Genomic DNA, 12,482 nt, shown 5'->3' with positions numbered 1-12,482 from the left:
CAAACCCCGCACGGTCGGTCCCTTAGCAGGTCGGGGGCAAGACAGGCAAAAGCCGTCTATCTGCCCGCATTGGCTTCCAGGATGAATTCTTTTCTTTTAATTAAAAAAAAATTTTTTTAAATATTTTACCGCACCGGGCTCTCTGCTTGGCGGGAAGCCTGCTTCTCCCTCTCCCAGTCCCCCTGCTTGTGTTTCCTCTCTCGCCCTGTCTCTGTCAAATACATAAAAATCCTTCAAAAATTTAAAAATTAGGGGCGCCTGGGTGGCTCAGTGGGTTAAGCCGCTGCCTTCGGCTTAGGTCATGATCTCAGGGTCCTGGGATCGAGTCCCGCATCGGGTTCTCTGCTCCGCGGGGAGCCTGCTTCCTCCTCTCTCTCTCTCTGCCTGCCTCTCTGCCTGCTTGTGATCTCTCTGTGTCAAATGAATAAATAAAATCTTTTTTTTTTTTTTTAAAGATTTCATTTTTATTTATTTGACAGAGAGAGATTACAAGTAGGCAGAGAGGCAGGCAGAGAGAGAGAGAGGAGGAAGCAGGCTCCCTGCTGAGCAGAGAGCCCGATGCGGGACTCGATCCCAGGACCCTGAGATCATGACCTGAGCCGAAGGCAGCGGCTTAACCCACTGAGCCACCCAGGCGCCCCTGAATAAATAAAATCTTTAAAAAAAAAAAAATAATATAAAAAAAATTTAAAAATTAAAAATTAAAAAATAAAGATTTTATCTATTTATTTGAGAGAGAGAGCACACCAGGGGTGAGGGGAGGGGTAGCGGCAGAAGGAGTCTGATCATGACCTGACCAAGATCCTGCCCTGGTGGGGCGCTCAGGTTAAGCCTCTGCCTTTGGCTCAGGTCATGATCTCAGGGTCCTGGGATCGAGCCCCGCATCAGGCTCTCTGCTCAGCGGGGAGCCTGCTTCTGCACCCCCACCCCTGCCTCTCTGCCTACTTGTGATCTCTCTTTGTCAAATAAATAAATAAAATATTAAAAAAAAAAAAAAAGATCATGACTTGAGCTGAAGGCAGGCACTTAACCCACTGGGCCCCCCAGAGGCCCTCCAGGCTGACTTCTGAGAGGCGCCCACCTGCGTGCAGGACCCACAGGGCGAATTTATCGATGTTATTGTTCGCACTTAATTCTGGAAGTCCAAAGCCAGAGAGCTGGGTGTCCCCAGCCCTCTCCGGTGAGCACACCTCCCTCTACTTAAGCCAGCACAAGTGTGTTCCAGACACCCGCCCGAAACCGCCCTTCCTCTTGGATATGCCAGGCTCAGGAATCAGGAATAGTGCTGCTTCGGGGCACCTGGGGGGCTCAGTGGGTTGGGCCTCTACCTTTGGCTCAGGTCACAATTGCAAGGTCCTGGGATCGCATCTCAGCGGGGAGCCTGCTTCCCCCTCTCTCTCTGCCTGCCTCTCTGCCTACTTGTGACCTCTGTCAAATAAATAAATAAAATCTTCAAAAAAAAAAAAAAAAGGAATTGTGCTGCTTCAGGCTTCCAAGGCTAACCATTTTTTTTTGTTTAATTGGTTTGCAAACTGAAGCTGAGGGCCCGCCTTCCTCCTCCTCCCTGGGCCTGCGAACTCATCCTACCAGGGGCTCCTCGGAGTGGAGAGCCTCGGGCAGGGCCCACCAGTGTTCTCCAAACTCCGGCCCACTTGTTCCTTGGCAGGCGGTCAGGGTTTTCAGCGCCAGAAGGGTGGGGCAAGAGAGGCTCTGAGGTTCAGAGGGACACACCTGAGAAGACTTTGGCCACTGCGTCCCAAGGAATGAACCCATCAGGTCTCAGGGGACAGCCACAGTGGGAGGTGGACGGGACGGGTTGAACTGGGAGCTAGGAGTCCCTCACTCTCTGGCAGGAGCTTGTGGCCCCTGAAATCTCATAGTGGGTGGCCAAGAGTATGGGACCCGTGTCAGGCCTCAGAGGGAGGGAGCCTGGATGAGTGGGGATCGGGAGGCTTCTAAGGACGCACTTGGCATCACCTGTCACCCGAGAGTAAGTGTGAACTCTTGGCGGAACCTGAGAGCCCTCATTTACACACTCACACCGTCCCCCAAAGACACGATATTCTCGGATTAAAACTGGGCGCCGAAAGCCGGAGCTGGCCGGACAGTTACACATGGCCTCTTCCTGGGTGTTGAGGGGTCGAGGAGCTCTGCTTCCAGGGGGATCCCCGCTCCTGGGGTGAGGGCCCGGGGCAAGGGAAGAGGGAAACTCACTCCTCTGTGGGCTGCTGGCTTCAGCACAGGGACAAGCGGCTCCAGGGAGACTCTCTAGGAACCCAGTCCCACACCTCAGTGGGGGCTGGTCCAGGAGTTTGCATGCACAGCCCTCCCCCCACTTCAAACACCCCAGCCTGTGGTGCAGTGCCCAGGCCTTTAACCCCTTGCATACCATGGCAGGTCCCGAGGATCCCTGGGTCCCCTGACCTCAGCATTCCCTGAACAGAGAGCGGCCACTGGACTCAGGCCCACATGGAAACAGGTGGACGAAGCTAAGCTGGGGTCACCCGGAGACTCTGGGCACCGTCCCCTTCACTCCAGCGGGTCGGGGACAGCTGAGGGGGGAGAAAGCATCCCAGGGAAGGCCCACAGCTGGAAACCTACTTGACAGCACGGTCCTCCTAGAACCAGGGAGGACCTTTGTCCTCTCTCTAATTAGGCTGCAAATCTCCTGTTGGTCCCTTTAAGAGGCAGCTTCCAGGTGTGGGGTGGGGGAGGGCCGATTACCAGGCCCTGGCCGGGAGCCTGCCCCCACCCCATCCCAGCTTCTGGGGGCTGAGTCCCCTCACAGCTCCCCCTGGCGGAGGAGGTCCTGACCTTAGGGCCCTCCCCGCCCTCCTCCTGGTGGTCAAGGACCTGGCGGGCTCTGCCAGGTCCCACCCAGGCCCAGGGCCCCACAGGCCCGGGGAAGCCGGCAGCCTGTCTCCCTGTCCGTCAAGCGGGGACCTGGAGTGACAGGTGTGCCCGCAGTGGGACAGGAATGCTGCACCCACAGCCCTAATGCAGGTGACATGCTGGCTGCCCCTCACCGTGGGCTCCCGGGTCCTGAGCAGGGACACCAGAGGACTGAGTTAGCCGACCCCTGGTGGGCGGGCCAGGCCCCAGAATTCAGACGGGACAGCTGCCGCCACACGTGGAAACCGGCCCTTTCCCGCTGGCCAGGCCCCAAACCACAGGAGCCCCAGGGGCTCTTCCTCGCTTCACAAGAACACAGGGGGACCCCGCCTCATTTTATGGGTGGGGGTCCTTGCGGAGCCTCCCCTCAAACCACCTGCATCCAGACGAGGACACAGACTCTGAGGCAGGTGGCATTCTGGGCGGTCACAGGGGAAGTCCCAGAGAGCCCAGGGGATCCGGCCTCCCGGATTTCCGTCCTGTCGGCTTCTTGGGAATTCCTAGACCGGTCCCCGCAGACTTTCTACAGGGGGAGTCCCAGGGCCCAGTCTGTGAGGCGCGTGGAAATCTGGACCCCTGGCTCCTCCCGGCACCAGGGTGGGGTGTGGGGGAGCCGCTACCAGCTGCAGGTCTGGCCTACGTGGAGGATGGAGGGCTGGTTTGCCGGCGTGGGAGGGTCCGGGACATGACGGCTGGGTCCCCCATCTGTACTGCCTGCGGGTCACACCTCCCGCGGTGGTCTCCAGGAGGGTGGAGGGGTGCCGTCTGCTGGTCGTCTCCCATTAGATTTCTTCCAGGAGCTCCGAGGGCTCGAGCCAGGACCAGCTACCCCCGCTAGGTCTGCCCACGGGACTGCCGGCTGTGCCAGCCCCAGCCCGAGCCTCCCGCCCCATCCTGACTGCAGGGAGCCTGATCTCTCCAGAGGAAGCCTGGCTTCGGCCTTTGTTCAACGGGCCTGTGACAGCAGCTGCCTTCTCAATGCTTCTCTTGTCATCTGCATCAGACCTGGGTGCCCCCCGGCCCCCCGTGTGGCGTTCTCCCTGAAGACCGCCCGGCAGGAGGGAAAGGATTGCCACCTGGGGCTCGGGCTAGGAGGAAGGCTCCGGTGGCACCTTCCAGAGTCAGGAACCCTACCCCGGCTTCTACCTCGTCCTCTAAACCGCAGCGCCTCCCACTATAGGTGAACGCCTGTTTCCGGCAGGGACCACGCGGACAGAGGAGTGTGTTCCCTCCTCAGAAGACCAGTGTCCCAGTCCTTGGGAGCAAGACGCCCGCTGTCCGGCCGGCCCCGTGCTTCCTCCGTGTCCTTGTTCTCAACCTCAAGCTTCCGACCTATTAATTTCCCCCCCTCTGCGAAGCCCCGGTCTCCCCCAGACACAACGAACAAGAGCAAACGTATCGTCCTCGCCCTCTGACCTGGCCGGTGCTGGGGTGTCCGAGCCGCAGCCCCCGAAGGAGGGAGGTGAGCTGGCGGACGGCGGCCCCGCTGGGAGCCTCCCTTTGTCTCCAGGTCCTTTTCATCCTTCCTGGGCCCGGGTTCCGCGCGCGCTGGGCCCAGGAAAGGTTAAACCGGTTGGGCAGTCTCTCCCCGCTCAACCCCCAACAGCATCTAAACTGGGCAACTTGGTGGCAGGAACAAAGCCGGTGTTTGTTGGGTTTCCCTCCTGCCTGGGAGGCTGTTCTCGGACCACGGCATTCCTGGCTCGGATGGAGGCAACTCTGGGCCGCTGCTCCGGCAGCCAGAACCACGGCCTTGCCACAGGCCGTGCTGAGGGCACAGCTCGAGGGCTGCAGGTGCGTGGAACTAAAACGAATTCAAGTTAAGAGAAGCTAGTTCTTGGGGCGCCTGGCTGGCTCAGTCGGGGAACACGCGCTCGAACTCGCAACCCCAAGATCAGCAGCTGATCTCGGGGTTGTGAGTTCGAGCCGCACCTTGGGTGTAGAGATTAAATAATTTAAAGGAAAGAAAGAAAAGCTAGTTGTTAAAGAGGAAGTGCTAGAAGCAGGTGTCGAGAGATAGTTCTTTCAGTAGGTAGGTCAGTGAACAAATCAAGACCAGAAGCTCTCACCGGGCGTCGAGGCCCTTCCTCTCCCCCTGCGTCCTCCTGCCGTGGAGAGGCCGCAGCAAGGACGGGTCAGGGTGGCGGGAGCGGCGCGGCGAAAGCGGAGGGGAAGGGGGGGACGTGGGCAAAGGCATCCGGGGTGGGGGCAGACGTCCGCACAGACAGACCCAAAGGCCACAACAAGCCGGCGGGAGGTCCGCTCACCTGCCCAGGAGCCGGGGTGCCCAGGGGTGACGAGGAGGCAGACGAGTCAGCGTGGCATGTTTTTATTAGAAAACCCCACTTGGTCAGCGCCCCCCGACCCAGAACAGAGACTGGGGAGCCTCAGAGTGTCCCTCAGCCCTCGTCCGATCTTCCTGCCTCTTCCGAGAGGGGCGGGTAGGGGAAGGAGGTCGAGGCAGTCTCCGGGGTGCCCCCTCCTGCGCCCCTCAGAGTTCACACCGCGGCCCGCAGGGGCACCGAGGGCCCTCAAGGCTCCCTGCCCGAGGCGTTCCCGCCACATGGCGTCGGGACGGAGCGAGGCGGCTGTCACAGACCTGCGGCCCGGTCCCGCACTCTGGTCGAGCAGGCAGGATCCAGAAGGTGGCAGGGCTGGGGGCCAAGAGGCTGCACTCGAGAGACCCTCCGGCGCCTGGAAAGCCCCCGGACCCCCTGGCAGGGCGGCCCGAGGAAGGCCTCAGTTCTTCTTGGTCTTGGGAGTGTCGTACTTCCTCTTGCTGGAGTACCACAGCAGCAGGGGGACGCCGATGGAGGGCAGCGTCATGACCCCGAAGGCGGCCCAGTCCAGCTGTGGACGACAGAGGCCCTTGTTTACGAGTCTGGGCGAGGCCACGGCGGGCCGGGAAGGCGGCGGCGGGGGAGGGAGCGCCCGTTCGGCCGAGCCCGGCAGAGGCGCCTCCGACTGCTCCCGGCAGGAAGGGCTCTCTCCAGACCCACCTATCTTCCAAGCCATGGAGCCCCAGGCCCTGCCTGACCCGACCCAGAATGGACGAGAAGATTCTCTGGACCACTAGTGCTCCCACTCTACCTTCCCAGTGCTCTGCAACTCTGGGAGTCTACACACTTGTTCTTGTAAACCTCAAAACAGACCCAGGACTCCAAGATGGGACTTGACTCGAGGCTGCACAGGGAAAAGGGCCGTTTTTTGGTTCTGGCCACGGTCATCCCACGGCCAGGAGTCTCTAATCACGGCTCAGTGAGGACACTCGGTGGTGGCTGAGTCAGACCTGAGAAAGCAGGTGTGACGAGAACCAAACGACCTTCTGAGGAGACCCGGAGGTCCCACAACCGAAAGGGACCCAGGGAGAGAGGGAGAGAACAGCGCGGAGCTTACGAAATGCGGGGAGAACCTCCTATCAAACTCGCGCTGGGCCAGGATTCCTCCCTGTCCGGGGGCGCTGCTGAAGCCGATCTGAAATGACGACAGGGCGGGCGTCAGCGCGGGTCCCAGACCTCCTCCTGGGACGACCGGCAGCTCCGGCCGACCCAAGCCAAAGCTTGACGTTCTCGGTTCCCCGAGGCGCAAGAGAGCGTCCAGAAGATGCGGGAACGCTTCTGAACGAGAGAGCTGCCCGATGCTCAGCAGGCCGACAAGGAGTCCGCCGGGAGCCAGGGGATACACGAGGAGCCTGTCCTCAACAGGGCAGGCCAGGCGAGCGGCTGAGTTAGACCAAATCCTTCCTCTTTGTCTCGGCCCCTCTGCAGGACGAGGTGTGGGACAGAAGGCACTGCCCTTGGCCGTGGCTACCCTGCTCCTCCAGCGGAAATGCTCTTCCCCACTTCACAACGGACAGGAGGCTCCTGCGACCTGACGGGAATCTGGCGGACCACGGAGCCTCACCCAACCGCACACGGGACAGGGGGCCGGGCCGCCTCACCCAACTGCAACGGCCCGGGGGGCCGGGGCCAGGAGCAGTCCCGCCCCGGAGCACGGCTGGGCGCCGGAGCACACTGCAAACAGCCTGTGTCTCTCCGGTGTCTCTTAACCTATCAAATACCAGGTAGAACCAGAGTCCTGGGGCCAGTTCTGAAAGCAGAAAGGACCCAGGATGTGAAAACTGAGTGAGGTTTGCAAGAATATGGTCCCACGTCTTGGTAAAAAAAAAAAAAAATTTACAAAGTGCAGTGAGCGCCAGAGGCTGTTGGCTTTGTCCGGCTGACCCGAGCGGCCGACCCGAGCGGCTGACCCGAGCGCCTCCGGGGCTGCACACTCGCCGTGGAGCCGGCAGCCCAGCCACAGCGTCTTGTCGGAGGCCTCACAAACTCCGGCCGGAGACCGCGTCCCCACCTCCCGGCTGTTCCCTAGATCCCAGCACGCTGCCGGGGCTGTGTCTGCCGACCTTCTCAACAGCCGACCGAGGGACAATTCGCTGTTTATTTTCCATTGTACGTGAGAAACGGAGTCATCTAAGACAAAGGTAGTTCCCAGCCTCAAGGAGTTTACCACTGCACTGGGAGCGGGAGTGGCTGAAGACCTACACGTAAGCAAAGGAGGCTCGGAGACAGCAGACAACCATACTTTCCGGTCAGCGAGGCCATCAGGGCTCGAGACACTTCTATGCAGTCAGCAAACACTTGCTGAGAGACTGAGCAGGACAGAGCCGGGGGTTTAAGAGCAGAAGACAGAAATGAGGGGATGCCGTCCACACCTGGGCCTTGGGAGGAGGGGTCCCTTCCAACAGAGAGAGAATGAGAACGAGAGAGGGCGCGGCGGGCGGAATGGGCCGGAAAGCTGGAGGCAGAGACCAGCTACACCAGTAGAGTGTCTGCGGCAGGAGCGGTCGAAGCAAGGGAAAGGCGGACGCAGCGGTGGGGCGGGAGGGGCCCAGGCGACCCACGAGCGCCCACCACGCGGCAAGCAGCGCCGTCCAGGTTAAAAGCAAGCGGGGGGGGGGGGGGTAGAATGAGGAGGCGAGGCCGCGGTTCTCCTGTCCCACCATCTCAACTGCTTCATTCTTGAGCTTTCCAGTTGGAAACCAACCGCCTTGCTTCCCCAGGCGGCACGCAGCCTCTGGGCTTTCTTACCATCCTGAGTGCGGCGGCTGCCTCGGTCTCTGCAAGTTTCTAAAGGCAGATCTAGGCCCGTCCAGCTAAGGTTTGGGCAACTTACCACGACGGGCCCGTCCTCCTGGGCCAGGTAGGTCACAGTGGCCGAGGTAAAGTTGAAATAGCCGGCCTTGAGCGGGCGCAGGACCACGGTGTGGGAGACGTTGCTAGCGCTGGCCCGGCCGTCAAGGAAGCAAGGAGAAGCAGCCGGTGAAGCGCCCTTTCACCGTGGAGGCCGGACGCACCGTCCACAGAAAGGGGGGCCCACGCGGGGGCTTCATGCCTGCAATCCTCCGCGGGAGTAATCAACACAGACCGTTCTCTAGGCCTGAAACGTGGGGCGTGACAGGACGTCATCCCAGCCCAGCGCAAGGGGTCTCCGAGACACGCAACACGCAGGTTCAAGCTGGACTCGGTCCTGGGGTTTCTGAAGTCAGCGTTCAAAGCAACACATACGATGACTGGAAAAGTCATTTCCACAGAAATTCTTTCACTGACTAACTAAGGGAGAACTGAAAATACAAAACAAACAAACAAAAAAGAAAGAGGGGCGCCTGGGTGGCTCAGTTGTTAAGCCTCTGCCTTCAGCTCAGGTCATGATTCCAGGGTCCTGGGATCGAGCCCGGCATCGGGCTCCCTGCTGGGCGGGAAGCCTGCTTCTCCGGCTCCCACTCCCCTGCTGTGTTCCCGCTCTCGCTGTGTTTCCCTCTCAAATAAATCAATAAAGGGGCGCCTGGGTGGCTCAGTGGGTTGAGCCGCTGCCTTCGGCTCGGGTCATGATCTCAGGGTCCTGGGATCGAGTCCCGCATCGGGCTGTCTGCTCAGCGGGGAGCCTGCTTCCCTCTCTCTCTGCCTGCCTCTCTGCCTACTTGTGATTTCTCTCTGTCAAATAAATAAATAAATAAATAAATCTTAGGGGCGCCTGGGTTGCTCAGTGGTTAAAGCCTCTGCCTTCGGCTCAGGTCATGATCCCAGGGTCCTGGGATCGAGCCTCACATTGGGCTCTCTGCTCAGCAGGGAGCCTGCCTCCTCCTCTCTCTCTGCCTGCCTTTCTGCCTACTTGTGATCTGTCTGTCAAATAAATAAAAATCTTAAAAAATAAATAAATAAATAAATAAATAAATCTTAATAAAAAAAAAAAAGAAAGAAAGAAAGAAAAAAAAAAAGAAAAAAAAAAGAAAGAACACTTACCCTCACCAGAAAATCTAAATACTTTCATTCACGGGGGAAGAGTTTTAGCTAATCCCACTTGGAAACTAACTGGTGGAGGCCAGAAAGAGACCCACTGGGCAAGAAGTATCTTTAGGAGACCCCCTGGGGCTCCGTGCTAGCTCTCAACTGACCTTCCCGTAAAAGCAGCTTAAATACCCTCGTCCAGCCACAAACAGCCTCTTAAATGTCCCCCTGTTCCCCAGACAGCGTGCTATAGCACCTTACAACCGGACCTCGAGGACCCTCCTTCCCCAGGTCTCCCCTCGATCACACCCCATTTTCCACTGTCCCGTCTCTTCAGCAGAGGTGACAGAACGGCCACGCGCAGCCAGACTATGTGAAGTGACCTTGCTGTGTCCGTGTCTTCCCCAACACCAGCCTTCACCACCCAGCGTCAAGGATACGGGGCAATCCGGTCCCACTTGACATTGAGCATTCCGGAGACAATGCCGAAGTCCTCGGGAGGGAAGGAATCATCAGACAACTCCACATCCAACGCAGCGCTGCGCAACGGAGGGACAAGAGAGCTTAGTAAGCAACGGACCCAGAAGTACAGTAACCGGCAACTGGCGGCGCCCCGCTGGCTCGGTCGTGGGAGCACAGGACTCCTGATCTTGGGGTTCTGCGTTGGAGCCCCTTGCTGGGTAGAGAGATTACTTAACTATAAACTCTTGGGGCACCTGGGAGTCCAGGGATCAAGCCCCGCATCGGGCTCCCTGCCCGGCGGGAAGCCTGCTTTTCCCTCTCCCACGCCCCCTGCTTGTGTTCCCTCTCTCACTTTCTCTGTCAAATAAGTAAAATCTTTAAAAAAAAGTAATCACCAATTAAATCTGCCCACTTGTCCCAAAAATCAGAACTACCGAGCCAGGCACGAGCCACACAGTAAGCTGGGTTTGCTGCACCGGAGAATCCGGGTCACGGACTGGATTCTCTGGCTGAGAAGCGCCACGGAAGGAACAGGCCCACCACCTTCTATGTGTACGTGTGTCACGTGGACAGAGGGGACAGAGTGTCCTACCGAGCAAGACGCACTTGGAAGAGAGAATGGACGCAAATAGGAGTTCAAAAAGGCCACACACGAGCCTACAGGTTAATGGCAGGAAGGAAGCCGAACCCTGCAAGCCCGAGGGGGAAGGACGGGGCTCCTCCTCCGCCCCCCACTGGAGGCTCGTCCTTCCCTCCTCCCCCCCCCGAGACTCCCCCAGCTCGACCAGCGGGAGCGGTTTCTGGGAGCCTGGGCGAATGGGTCCAGCAGCGCTCCCTCCGTGCTGACACCTGTGGCTGCAGGTCCCCCGCAGGCTCCGGCCGGCTGGGAAGGACAAGGGCCCGCCCGCAGCGCCCGGGCCGCCTCACCTGGAGCCGACGTTGTAGATGTTGTACTGCAAGGTCAGGTCTCGCCCCTCCACGGCGTATCTGTTCAGCAGCGACTTGGAGGCCAGCAGCCGCGCTCCTTCCTCCGCATGACTGACAGCACAGAGGGCCAACAGCACGGACGCCAGCAGCCTCATCTTCGCGGGAAAACGCCCGTGGGCCGTCAGCCCCGCACGAAGCGCACCGCAGTCCTGGCAGCCCCTTCCCCATCACCCAGCAGGGCTGAGCCACACGCCGCGATCGCCCACCTCTCAGCCCTACCGCCCTCCTGCCGTCGGCGGGTGGGGGGTGCCGGGGACCCCCGCACAGGCGGCCTCCGCCCAGCCCCACGGGGCCCTCCCCACGCGCCTGCCCGGGCCCCCACCTCCCTTCCGTGGGTCCCTTCGGGTTAGGGTTCCCCCGCCAGTGCGGCCCTCCCGTCCCCGCCGCGGCTGAGAAACCCCGCCGCCGCCGGCCACCGCGCGGACCCGGGAGGCGCCCCGCCCGCACCCCCGGGCTCAGCACTCACCGTGCGCATCCCACAGGCCTTTCGGTGGGCCACCGAGACCGGAAGAGAGCGTCAGCGGCCCGAAGGCCGGAAGTGACCTCGGGCCGGAAATCGCGGTGCTTCGCGCGATGCCTCCTGGGAATTGTAGTTCCGGGGCCAGGCCCCGCCTCTGGCTCTGCGGCGCCCCGCGGGGCTGGGGACCCGAGCGGGCCTGCGCCCCCGCGCGCGGCCGCCCCGGGGCAGGTGCCCTGCGGCCGGGTCCGCAGTCTGCGGCGTCGCGGGCGCCGCGAACCTCGAACCAGCGGAGGCTCCTCCCCCCAGGGCTGCCGGCCTCCCTTCTGCCTCCCGGCGACCGACGTGGTTCCCCCTGCGCCCCGGAAGTCGCCGGGCCCCGAGCTTCTCGAGCCTTCGAGGGCCGGGAAGGGCAGTGGTGGCCTCGCCGCGGCCGCCGGGAGCCCCGCGGCCGTGTTCTCGCAGGGCGCGCGCGCCTGGGCTCCTCCGGGCAGACCCCGCAGGCCGCGCTCCGGGGAGGGTGTCCGGGGCTCCGCGTCGGGAACCGGGGGCTCAGGGCTGCGGCTGGCGCGCACCCTCACGGCGGTCACTTCTGCCCCGGTGCTCGGCTCCGGGACGAGACCCGGCGTCCCGGGCGTGCAGGTCGCGGACGGTGCGGGCGCGGCCGACCACAGCGCTGCGCGGTCGGGGTCTGCGGGCGGCGCGTCTGCCCTCGGGCCGCCGTTCCTGCGCCCGCGCTGCCCCGGGACCGCGGGGGACCGAGGAGCCTCCTCGCTGGGGCTTCACGCTCCTGCGGAGAAACGCACGTTTTCCGCCTTCGTTCGGGCGAACTCTGCGTCCCACCCCCCGCAGGCTGCCCCGGCTTTGCCCGACGCCGTGGCTCCTTCCAGCGCTGGCCTTGACCGTCCTGCCCCTGGTCTCCGTCTTCTTGAGGACACGCTGTTTGTCCCCCGCGCTCGGCCCGCGGTCCCGCCATGCTGCTGCGCGCAAAGGGGGTGCTCCTGGAGTCCCCCCGGGCCGCCGGGGCCTCCGTGGGTTAAGCCTCTGCCTTAGCTCAGGTCATGGTCTCAGGGTCCTGGGATCGAGTCCCGCATCGGGCTCTCTGCTCAGCAGGGAGCCTGCTCCTGCCCCCCCTCCGCCTGCCACTCTGTCTACTTGTGATCTCTCTGTCAAATAAATAAAATCTTAAAAAAAAAAAAAAAAAAAAAAGTCTGGGGCGCCTGGGTGGCTCAGCTGGTTAAGCGGCTGCCTTCGGCTCAGGTCATGATTCCAGCGTCTTGGGATTGAGTCCCACGTCGGGCCCCTTGCTTGGAGGGGAAGCCAGCTTCTCCCTCTGCCTCTGCCTGCCTGTGCTCGCTCTTTCTCTCTCTCGCTCTCTCTCACAAATAAACAAATAAAAT

The 12,482-nt window shown here is 61.2% G+C and overlaps 2 protein-coding genes across 4 annotated transcripts; one reads left to right on the top strand and one right to left on the bottom strand.

Annotated features, from left to right (window-relative positions):
- Positions 1 to 1,485: 1,485 nt before the first annotated feature.
- On the top strand, positions 1,486 to 4,773 carry LOC116576724. 2 transcript variants are annotated; one of them, XR_004280260.1, is made up of 3 exons: positions 1,486 to 1,776; positions 2,398 to 2,479; positions 3,690 to 4,773. XR_004280260.1 is itself a non-coding variant. In XM_032319200.1 (2 exons), the coding sequence occupies exons 1-2, from the start codon at positions 3,009 to 3,011 to the stop codon at positions 4,074 to 4,076; spliced, it is 900 nt and encodes a 299-aa protein (XP_032175091.1). In that variant the 5' UTR covers positions 2,833 to 3,008; the 3' UTR covers positions 4,077 to 4,773. The 2 variants fall into 2 exon arrangements, 1 of the variants encoding a protein (XP_032175091.1); XM_032319200.1 differs by lacking the exons at positions 1,486 to 1,776; positions 2,398 to 2,479 and adding an exon at positions 2,833 to 3,521.
- A 432-nt stretch (positions 4,774 to 5,205) lies between these two features.
- On the bottom strand, positions 5,206 to 11,185 carry SSR2 (signal sequence receptor subunit 2). Of its 2 annotated transcripts, XR_004280101.1 has the most exons (7): positions 11,092 to 11,165; positions 10,566 to 10,784; positions 9,617 to 9,715; positions 8,065 to 8,173; positions 6,289 to 6,366; positions 5,983 to 6,075; positions 5,650 to 5,742 (listed from the first exon to the last, which is right to left on the bottom strand). XR_004280101.1 is itself a non-coding variant. In XM_032318376.1 (6 exons), exons 1-6 carry the CDS (start codon positions 11,098 to 11,100, stop codon positions 5,632 to 5,634), a joined length of 561 nt encoding a protein of 186 aa, XP_032174267.1. In that variant the 5' UTR covers positions 11,101 to 11,185; the 3' UTR covers positions 5,206 to 5,631. The 2 variants fall into 2 exon arrangements, 1 of the variants encoding a protein (XP_032174267.1); XM_032318376.1 differs by lacking the exon at positions 5,983 to 6,075 and having other exon boundaries at positions 5,206 to 5,742; positions 10,566 to 10,720; positions 11,092 to 11,185.
- Positions 11,186 to 12,482: the final 1,297 nt, after the last annotated feature.

This window comes from Mustela erminea, chromosome 17, assembly GCF_009829155.1.
Source record: "Mustela erminea isolate mMusErm1 chromosome 17, mMusErm1.Pri, whole genome shotgun sequence".
Taxonomy (NCBI): domain Eukaryota; kingdom Metazoa; phylum Chordata; class Mammalia; order Carnivora; family Mustelidae; genus Mustela; species Mustela erminea.
This window is presented reverse-complemented; position numbering and strand designations above follow the sequence as displayed.